Genomic DNA, 11,542 nt, shown 5'->3' on the forward strand with positions numbered 1-11,542 from the left:
ATTTTATCGTTTTTCTCTTCATCTTTAGTTTTGTAATCCCATCAAAGAAAGTCTCAAAACATACAGCCTTTTAAGAGGTGTTCTGTTTACTGGTTGTGATGCATTTTAAAAGCATTGCATTATATCATTTCAATTTAGTTTTCTTCAAATTTATTAATAGAAAATGCATATATATCATTTACAGTATATAATTTCTAGACTTTAAATCTGAAGTAATCCTTACAATTTCTTATTTAAGGTTTTCTTTGTGCTGTTTGTGAGTGTTTGTGTGTGTGTGTGTGAATAAAGGGGGAAAAATCATAAAGCAGAAGAGATACATAAAAAATTCAGCCATGCATAATAATGCGCTTTAATAATGTTTCAATGTATTCCACCTCCAAGGCGTTATGTACAAGCAAGTGCTTTTGTCTCACATGTAAAAGTGCCACAATGAGAAATCTATCAAATTCATTTTATACTTTACATCTTAAAAATCATGTGAAAACACAGTTCAACTAAAGCTGCGAACACTGTCAGTAGCATTGACATTCATTGCACATAACAACATTACTTTCAATGGAAGTGACATTCTGGTAACACAATTTTCTGCAGACCAAACATAATCATCATGCAAACCCTGTGACCGCCCATAATGTTAACAGAAAAAAATGCAAAATAAAGATCAAGCCTTAAAAACACAAATTATAGACTAAAGCGAGCCTGAATTATCAGACACGAAGAGGCTAAGCTTCATAGCTGTACATTTATTATGCTAATTATGGTTTTAATAACGCAACTGACAGTAAAGGAAAAACAAGGCTGTTTAACTAACTACAGTAATTAACCTCCAAATGTCACTTATTGCTTTGGTGCTAAAACAGAAAAATGAAACATTCCATATTTTTCACATCAACACTAATACATTATGATTATTTTGTCAAAACAATCATGTGCTCTGCACGATAACATTCACAAAACACACATTATCTTATATTTGGCAAATGAATATTTTATGCTATGCTTCTTGGCAACATGTAGTGTAACTCTTTGATTGAAGAATATGGACACATAGAATATGAAAGTGATGGTGAATATGAATGATCATCTCGTTCAGCAGGCAGAAATGGTTCCCTAAAAAAGGTTCAGCCTCTTTATCAAATAGTTCCCAGAATTGCCACTAAAAGACATCTGTAGATCAAAGTGCATATGATACTAAATACAAACATCAGTGTAGCCTAATGCAGTTGATGTGGATTTACACTCTCGCCTATTGTCTTACATAATATGTGCCAACAGCTCTACCTACTGGTGGATAGGGAGCCCTGTCCTGAGAGAGTTCCCCTCTCCACGGCACGTCAGGGGTGCAAACTCGTCAGTGGTTTATATATAAATTATTTAAACTATATATATTATTATTATTAGTAAAAATTTGTTTTTAATAATATTCAGTAAACATAAATGGATAGTCCAGGGTCTGATAAAAGATAAAGGTGTTGGGATATGTTCTGTTCACACAGTCCCAGCTCTACTACAGTATGAATGAATATAAACAAGCAACTGTTAAACCCATGACAGTGAATGATGTAAATTTGAAGAATGCACCTTTATCAACAAAGTATTTTTTCACAATGTAGGTAGCGCTGTACAACAACATTAAAGGGATAGTTCACCCAAAAATGAAAATTTTCATTTACTCAGCCTCATGTTGTTGCAAACCTGTATAAATTTTGTTGTTTTGATGAACACAGAGGAAGATATTTTGAGAAATGTTTAGAACAAAACCGTTCGTGGACCCCATTTACTTTCATGGTATTCTTTTTTCCTACTATAGAAGTGAATGGGGTCCACAAAGGGCTTGGTTACAAACATTTCATTGTGTTTATCAAAACAACAAAATTAAACAGGTTTGTAACAACATCAGGCTGAGTAAATGATGACAGAATTTTCATTTTTGGGTGAACTATCCCTTTAAGTATTATTTTATGTGCATTGATGAACAAAAAAAAAACAAAGCACACACAATTTGCCATTGATGATGATGACATCTATGAACGCTTTTGTGTAGAATATCACATTATACTGTAGCGCAGCTATTGTGAGGGGAGATCAGCTGTGCAAAGCATTACGAATGCCATCATCTCTCCATTAACTCTACATTAACACAGTGACAGAGAGTGACGGGACTGCTGTGTTCCGTTTACACAGCAAGGCTTCTCCATAAATGTGATGACTGCGGTTGTCACTCCCCAAACTGTGTTAACGTGACCCTGTCCAAAGACTGACCTCACAGACCCCCATTTTCACAAATGTATTGGATCTAGACAAATCACAATAATGACCTATTTTGGATCCAAAATGGCAAATTTCGCCGAAAGGTGACAAGTTTGCATCCCTGAAAGATCCTGAAGGGTGCGTGGTTCAGACTTAACATACAGTGTCTAGAATATCAGTGTGAAAACTAAATGTGACTGTTGCTATTTGCTCATACAATCAACACGGTCTCCAGCGGTGCTGTTGATCTTTAGTTAGTGGGTTGTATCTTCAAAGAGAGATATAATAAGACATGGGTGTGAAAATGTGTGTTTGTGTATGAAAAAGACACAAGTGAGAATGTGTGAGCAGTTGATAGTAATGAGATACACTGTAAAAAGTAAGAAGTTGGATCTACTTCAAAAATTACTTTGATTGGTATCACCTAAAATTTTAAGAGAGAGAGATTTTTAGGTGTTACCAATTAAAGTACTTTTTTTAAGTTGATTCAACTCTTCACTTTTTACAGTGTACAACCGCGACTCTAAGAAGGCTATAAGGATGGAAAGCTGAAAGGGTCAGAATTCAGATGGATGAGAAGCTACAGGTTGACCAGGTGGAGGTCAGAGGCAGTGAAATGAGGACACAGCGCCATATCAGGGTTCTTCAGCTGCTTCACGATACGCTTGTAGAACTTGGTGCGCACGTGGTTGAACTCCATGATGTCACATGGATCCTCCTCGATCCAGAACTTGTGAAACTCCTGCATCAGATAACCTGAGAAACAAGTAAATTATTAGTTAATATTAGTTTTGCCCTCAATACACAAACATGAAGCTTTACTTTGGCAATGAACCCTTGTCGTCTTAGATTACATCTTATGAAGGTCAAGCTTTCACAGTGTGTACAATGGTGTGTTATATAACACTCACAGAAGGTCTGCTGAAAGTGCACCAGACTTGGCATCTCTGGCGCGACGTTGTACAGATGAGTCTTCAGCGCTCCGCTCACCAGCAGGGAATATGCCAGATCCGTGATGTTAATGCCAACTATGGCAAAAGAGTATCTGCATGCAAAAGATTGCAGAATGTGTTCTTTATCAGACATATCAATACTGGACTGATTCGAATATGTTCAGACACAAGAACATAGTAACTCTCTGTTTTATGTGTTTTCGTAGTCTGATTACAACTGTTTCTTTGTTTTATTGTGTCTGCGTATGTCAGCTGAACCGTAGGTTAACAGACTCCACACAACACATCAAAGCTAATGCATCCTGAAAGCTCATGACAGGCGGAGGAGCTGGGATTTAAACCTCCTCACACTAAGCATTAGTATTGCTACGCAAGCAGGGTTCAAGGACATGGCTACTATTAAAGGAAAACACCACATTTTTTCAATATTTTACTAAGTTCTTACCTCAACTTAGATTAATTAATACATACCTACCTTTTTTCAATTCATGCACTTTTAATCTTTGTACAGCGCTTCTTGAATGTGTTAGCATTTAGCCTTGCCCCATTCATTCCTATGGCTCTAAACAAAAGTTTTATTTTGTGCCACCATACTTACTCATGTAACTAATTATGTAACAGTCTTTAAATAAAGAAAACATGGAAGTGTTTGGTGGCTTATAAATTCATCCCTGTTTGGAGCCATAGGAATGAATGGGGCTAGGCTAAATGCTAACACATTCACAAAGCGCTGTACAAAGATTAAAAGTGCACGCATTGAAAAAAGATAGGTATGTATTCATTCATCTAAGTTGAGGTAAGAACATAGTAAAATATTGAAAAAAGGTGGTGTTTTCCTTTAAACAGCAGAATATATTTTAGGATTCACAGATGTAGGATTTAGTTCAGGGTTTGTGTATAGCAATAGCAATAGTGTTGCCTGCTTTATGAGCCTTAATAATTAATGATTAACAGATCTTCTTAACACATTCAGAACTCACCCAATCGCTTTGTCAAATTTCTTCTTATCCCACTCAGCTTTGCTCATCTTGCTGTGAGAGAAACCAAAATGTTAGAATCGACTTTAGCTTGAAAGCTCTTTCAACACTCAATACAAGGCAGCCAGCTATAAAAAGAGACAATTAAGCATGTGAAACCGGTGAAAAGAGAAAGCATTCACAGTTACTAACCAATGTTAAAATGGAGCAAAAGCCTTGTGTTTAGAGTGAGATGAAGATGTTTTGAGATTAAAACAACGACAACAAGAACAAAATTCAGTCATTAGATTAAGGCAAAATGTTCAAATGAATTTCTTACTGAGAGAGAAAAGATGAAATACCTGGCTTCCTCTTTGGAAACAGTCCTGCGCATGACAAAGTGATGGGAATAAAAAAACAAGAACAGAAAAAAAGGAATGCATGTAGGTGTGTGGATGTGCATGGTGACAGCAAGCTGAAGGTGAAATTGAATGCAAAGCATGAACATTTACTCATGTGGCCCGAACTCTACAAAATGTATTTTAAATAGTCAAAAAATGAAAATGCTACCATGATTTAACTTCTATTAAACACAAAAAAGGTCGGTAGAGACTGATAGCCTCAATACCTATTCACTTTCATTGTATTGTAATCCACAGAAGAAAGTCTTGAGAGTTTGTAATGACATTTCAAGGATACATAAATATGCATTGTGTAACTTTTAGAAGATCTCTTGACAGAAATTCAATATAATATGCATAACTATATTATCAGAGGTGTATAAAGACCTCACAAAATGAACTTTATTGTTTTTATTACCTTAGAAAGAGCTGTTTTTATCTACATACACTGCAGGTCCCCTTACATATAAGTCACCGCCATGTTAGCCGTAAACATTTAAACTCACTACACTGCAAAAAAAATGACTTTTTAACTTAGTATTTTTGTCTTGTTTTCAGTAGAAATATTTTTAAAAAATTTAAGGGAAAATTCTATCATCATTTACTCATTCTCATGTTGTTCTAAACCTGTATGAATTTCTTTATCTGATGAACACAAAAGAAGATATTTTGAGAAATGATGGTAAACACACAGCAGATTGTGTCCATTGACTTCCATAGTAGGAATAAAAAATATGATGGAATTTAATGGGTACCGTCAACCATAGATATGTATAAAGGCTAGATGTCTTAAGGCGGAGTCTCTAACGTCATCACCTGGCGGCCATCTTACCACAGGCAGCTCGCTCACTCGTAGCATTGAGTTTAATTGTGCAGGTACTTTTAAATGACCTTAACTTGCTCAATTTTCTACCGATTTTGAAACGGTTTGGTGTTTTTACAAACATTATTAACGTGGCTATAATTCTGGATGCTTTAACATGTTTCAAGATTTTTTTTATTTTTAGTATAAGTATGCAGTGTCATAGGTACAAAATTAAGCAAGTTATGGTCATTTAAAAGTACCTGCATCATTAAAACTCAATGCTACGAGTGAGTGAGCGAGCGCCCTGTGGTAAGATGGCTGCCAAAATGCGGACGTTCCACTCAATTGGCCAGTAGCGCGGGCGAGACATCTAGCCTTTCTACATATCTATGCCGTCAACTGTGTGCTTACCATCATTTATCAAAATACTTCCAAAATATTTTTTCCTACTATGGAAGTCAATGGTCACTATCTGCTGTGTGTTTACCATCATTTCTCAAAATATCTTCTTTTGTGTTCATCAGAAAAAAGAAATTCATATAGGTTTAAAACAACATGAGGATGACTAAACGATGACAGAATTTTCATTTTAAAGTGAATAATCCCTTTAAATAAAGATGTATTTTCTTAATAAGCAAAATGACCTAAGAAAATAAGTCTAGTTTTTAGACAAAAAAAAGAAACAATTTAAGTGAATTTGTGCTTAAAACAAGCAAAAATATCTGCCAATGGGGTGAGAAAATTTAGCTTGAATTGAGTGTTTAAGAAAAAATAAATCTTATTTCAAGTTTTTTTCTCAACCCATTGGCAGATATTTTTGCAGCATATGGCCCTAACTCAGCAGTCACAACTTTGTTTTCTAGCATTTTAACAATTAATTAATTTAATGTGTAATTTAATTTAAGGGCGTGCATCTTGACTGTGACGTCACAGTCGGTGTCATGTTAAGATTGGCCTGTTTTCCAGCGGTCTTTTGCATGCAAGGTTTACAGTACATAAAATTAGGACACAAACGCGTTTGAGGCTCAAGATTTGTCATTACCATGTACAGAGCTCTTATTATTCATCTAGGTAAATACAGTTTTTTATTCTATGGCATCTTTAATAAAAAATAACCAGGGTATGCAATGGACAATATAGAGAGTATACACAGGCCTTCTCATTAAACACTCAATTCTGTCAGCGCATTGTTTGTCTATTAGCAGTTATCTTACTAAAAAACTCACATTGTGACAAGTGTGGTTGTGTTTGCACACCTCTGAACCAAATTTATCCCATCAATACTAATGTTGCGTTATCACCTATTTCAAACTGATTATAAAACAGTAAACAGCCAAGAAAACAACAAAAACCAAACAGACATGACTGCCTGAGGGATCTGACCTATGTTTGGGCTGCAAGGAGTCATGAAGAACTTGTAGAGCAGTTGCTTTGTCATGCTCTGCAAAATACCTGCAATGAGAAAAGAATACCATATATGCTTCAAGTGAATTAAAATGACTGATACACGTGTAGATTACAAAGTTCAAACATTTTTTGAACTGACTGCAGCAGATTCTGGTACTCACAGTAGGTTGTGCAAACCTAAGAGACCCATGCCCCTGAAATCAGTCTTGGGGTCGTTTCCTTGGAAACCAATTTCACACCATTGCTTTGAGATGCGTCCAGAGAGAGGAGAATCAGGACGCAGTTCCTTCCACAGCTGTTGTATAAAAAGACATGCGAGACATCCCTTTACATTTTGGGTTTTAGCAAGGCCAAACAACTACATTGACCATTTAGCATCCAATCCCAGACCTGTTTTATAATTGCCTACTAGTAGTTAATCATCAAAATTGTTGACAATACCTTCATGAGCATCTCCTCATGTGCTGGGTTATCACAATCATACGGCTCTCTACGCAGTTTCTCCACTTCCACAACTAGGTTTCGATAACCCACGATTTGGAGCAGGCAAGCCTGGAGAGAGATGCCAAGTCTGGAGAGAAAAACCAAGCCATTATCTGCATATATTTGAGCTTCAGGAAGACATACTTTATTTGTAGATGCATACATCGGGTATTGTATTACCAAAAACTGTTACATTTGTGGTGCTATTATGAGTTCTTACTGTGGGTTTGTATCTGGGTTGATTTTTTTCAGAGCTATTATATCATCAATAGTCTTTTCCACAGAATCTGGATGGACAGTAACTGCAGACTGCAAAAGCTATGAAGGTAAAGAAAGGAAAAGATTATAAAATGACCTTAAATATGTGTCAAATCTTGTTTATAGGTTTTGATAAGATTTTATTTTTGCCTATAATAATATTGAAATACATTGTACTATAAAGTATTTAGGTGACTCACCTCATGTTTTGAACATTTAAGTGAGGATTCTGTGAGATTTAAAGAAGTATACAATATTAATGTCAGCTATTTCCCATCAATGTCTTACAGTATGACCAGAATACACTGATAATTAGTTGCATTTACCGATCTTGAGCGTCCTTCGAGCACCAGGTTTGTTATTGTAACAGATGCGTTGAAGCTCACATCGTCCTGTCACCTTTCTTATGATAAACTTTAGGCCCTGCCACAAGCACTTACAGTAAAGGAACACCAGGAACTGGCTCAGTACCCTAGAAAAATAAGAGTGAAATGGAGAGGTATGAAAATGACAATACTAATAGGTCTAGTATTTCTCTGAATATTTTTCCCAAAATAAAGTTCCTACTGTTGTATTTTGATAAACCTGTAGTGCATTATCATCAGCTGTGTGTTTACAATGAACACTGACAGATTTCTTTTACATCCAACATGTTTTTGTCTCTAAAGGTCTGGCAGCCTTTCCAAAAAGCATACCTACTTTTGAGATAAGTGGGCCATGAAAATGAAATGGGTCATTGTTCTGCAAAACTGTATGATGAAAGAAAGTGCATTCAATTCTGAACAGGGGTGGGTGGACAGTAGTGAAGTACATATTTTAAGTATCTATACTTGTTTCACACATGGTTTACGTGTTTTTCTTTGGAAAACTTTTACTTCAATACAGATCCTTTAGTAAAAGTAAGAAAGTACTAGACTAAACTATTTTTATTTATGAAATGTAGTGCAGTAATTTTTTCCAAAGAAAAACATTTATAAAGTACAGACACTTAAAAAATGTACTTAGGTAAAAAGTTAAAATTGTTTAATACTGTCTGCTCTGATCCTGGAACAACAATTCTAAGCAAATGTTATATATTTTATATATCATCCAGTTTATAATATTAATATAATATTCTTTTCAGGTATGTATGTATGTATGCGTCCATCTATCTCTAGCAAAACATCTATCCATGCATTTCTAGTCAATCATCTGTTCATCTATAGCCAAACGCCTATGTGTCCATCTATCTCTGGACAAATACCCATCTATCCATTCATCCATCTCTAACCAAACATCCATCTGTCAAATCATCTCTGGTCGAACATAGATCCATCCACCTTTAGCCAAACATCCATACATCCATTTATCTCTGGCCAAACATCCATCCATTCATCTCTAGCCAAACATCCATCCATCCACCCTTAGTCAAACATTAATTTATCCATCTATCTATATCTAGCCAAACATTCATTCATCTCTAGCCAAACCTCCATCTGTAAATGCATCTATATTCAAACTAGTGTTTCGCGATATGCCCCATAGCGCGATTGTGAGGAAAGGCATGCAATGTGCATGGTAAACTATGATGACAAAAATAATAATTTAAAACTATAATTGGCAAATATGCAAACTATTGCCATGAAGGCCCGCTATCAGCCATATGTTATCATCACCATTGATAGACTATAGCAGTGGTTCTAAAACTGGGGGCCGGGGCCCCTAGGGGGGCCGTGAGATGGTGCCAGGGGGGGCCCAGTATTATGACATTTTATGAAATACATTAATTTATCATAAATTCTGTGTAATGAAACCTCAGAAAAATAAGGCTACTAACCAACAGCAATACGTTGTATATTGTAATGTTTTGTTTAATTTAAATGTTCAAGTTTTAGAATGTTTTATGTCATACATTTTCTTTTGGGGGGCCGCAAAGGGATGCACTGTACCCAAGGGGGGCAACATGCCGAAAAAGTTTGAGAACGACTGGACTATAGTTTTGTCTATACAACCCTAATTCAAACATCTATCCTTCACCTTTAGTCAAATATTCATTTGTCCATTCATCCATCTATCTATATCTAGCCAAACATCAATTTATCTCTAGACAAACAATCATTTGTCAGTCTATTTCTAGTCAAACATCCATCTGTTCATTCATCTCTAGTCAAACATCCATCTGTCCATCCATCATGAATCTGTGTTCAGACCTGTGTTTCACAAAAATTGTGTCATGGTATTCATGTAAAAAAGCTTTGCAAGACAATGACCCAAACTTATTTAATTTTTCACTCCACCTTTATATCACTTTAATATGAAGCTGTGATACTGCATAAGGGCCTCAACAGCAAGATAAAAACTGAAAATAGGGTTAAAGTTAAAATTGTTATATCTCTCATTACAAATTACTCTGGTATCTGTTAGAAAAGACTGACAGGAAAGCACTCACAAAGGACAGTAAATTAGAAGCCATTTTCAGAGGGTAAGAATTCGTGGAAATACATTAATAGACAACATAAATATTAATGATCAATAATAAATAATTAAAGGGGACATATCATAAAAATCTGACTTTTTCCATGTTTAAGTGCTATAATTGGGTCCCCAATGCTTCTATCTACTTAGAAAATGTGAAAAAGAACAACCCAGTAAGCATGTGAAAAAATAGGTTATTGAAATTTGGCTCCCCTTGTGATGTCACGGGATAATACCGCCCCTTAATCTGGACTATCCAACCACGGCACTGCCATTTAGTGAATAGATCAGCTCATTTGCATTTTAAAGGACACACCCAAAAACGGCACATTTTTGCTAACACCTACAAAGTGGCAATTTTAACATGCTATAAAAAATATCTATGTGCTATTTTGAGCTAAAACTTCACACACATACTCTGGGAACACCAAATATTTTAACATCTTAAAAAAGTATTGAAATGTCCCCTTTAATAATCAACATCTAAAGGCCATGAACATCACATTTGATTTTACCTAGTCAGTTAAGTAGCTTTTAATGTTAAAAAAAAACTAATATTGGAGTTGTATTGAAATATAATCTTCATAGTTTATGATGTAAGTCTAAAATGCAGCAAACTGTTTATGTTTTGTCTAGCTGCAGCTTGCATTGGATTGTGGTTTTCCATCATGAATGTATTTTTATTCCTTGTGTTTTATATCCTTGACATAGGGCCATAGACACAATTGCAAGCAATATAAACTTATACAAACGTAACGTTAAATTAACTTTACAAGTCACCATCCAATACAAATGTAAAAAACAAATAAACACTAAGCAAGGAAACGTTTTACCTACCTTAGAAAATGCTTCATTGCGCTTGTCTTCTTTGTTGCAACAGTGCAACAAACGTATGATCAAGACAACCTGCACACAACACAATTCACAATGTCTCTCATGTATTTCTGTTCAATAGCGTTCAGCATTGAAACTGGCCTCGATATAACAAATAACGATTAATGTCTTCTGCTCGCCATTGTGGCGTTAGGCGGATTAACACGTTGGTTGCCCTGGGCAACTGCTGCTATTATGATCAGTATAAGATGTCTTCATTCAGATTTACATTTTAACTGATTATTAAAAGCGTTATTTTATTGATCAGTTTATAATCATGTTTATTCTCACTGGTTATATAATAGCCTACATATATAAAAATGGGAATCATCTACCGTCGATACCATTTTATTTAGCAATAGGTTATACTGATATGTGTTCAATTTCAAAGCATAGATAACATGTAAAAAAGGCACATCGTGCCGACTGAATATCTGATATAGATAAATAAATGAAGCAACATACGTTTGAAGATGTCGTTGGGTATAATCCTGTCCTCCTTTTCTGCACGGCAGGTACCTGTAGTTATTCCTCCATGATGAGCATGTGAATGAGCGAGGCGCGGGCACGTCAGACCCATCGCAATGCAGCGCTGCTGTGTATGCCGTGCGGCGACGCGAGGCGGCGTAACGACCCCAAAACATCTCTACTGACTAAGTTACATATTTGAATGTCGGTATTTATAGAGGACAGGTTTGGACG

The 11,542-nt window shown here is 35.7% G+C and overlaps 1 protein-coding gene across 1 annotated transcript; it reads right to left on the minus strand.

Moving 5' to 3' along the window:
• Positions 1-320: 320 nt before the first annotated feature.
• Positions 321-11,440, minus strand: elmod1 (ELMO/CED-12 domain containing 1). The gene is made up of 11 exons (XM_065286861.1): positions 11,306-11,440; positions 10,805-10,873; positions 7,840-7,985; positions 7,714-7,742; positions 7,476-7,573; positions 7,214-7,343; positions 6,934-7,067; positions 6,749-6,817; positions 4,184-4,234; positions 3,162-3,295; positions 321-3,006 (listed from the first exon to the last, which is right to left on the minus strand). Exons 2-11 carry the CDS (start codon positions 10,819-10,821, stop codon positions 2,831-2,833), a joined length of 984 nt encoding a protein of 327 aa, XP_065142933.1. The 5' UTR covers positions 10,822-10,873; positions 11,306-11,440; the 3' UTR covers positions 321-2,830.
• Positions 11,441-11,542: the final 102 nt, after the last annotated feature.

This window comes from Paramisgurnus dabryanus, chromosome 18 (assembly GCF_030506205.2).
Source record: "Paramisgurnus dabryanus chromosome 18, PD_genome_1.1, whole genome shotgun sequence".
NCBI lineage: Eukaryota > Metazoa > Chordata > Actinopteri > Cypriniformes > Cobitidae > Paramisgurnus > Paramisgurnus dabryanus.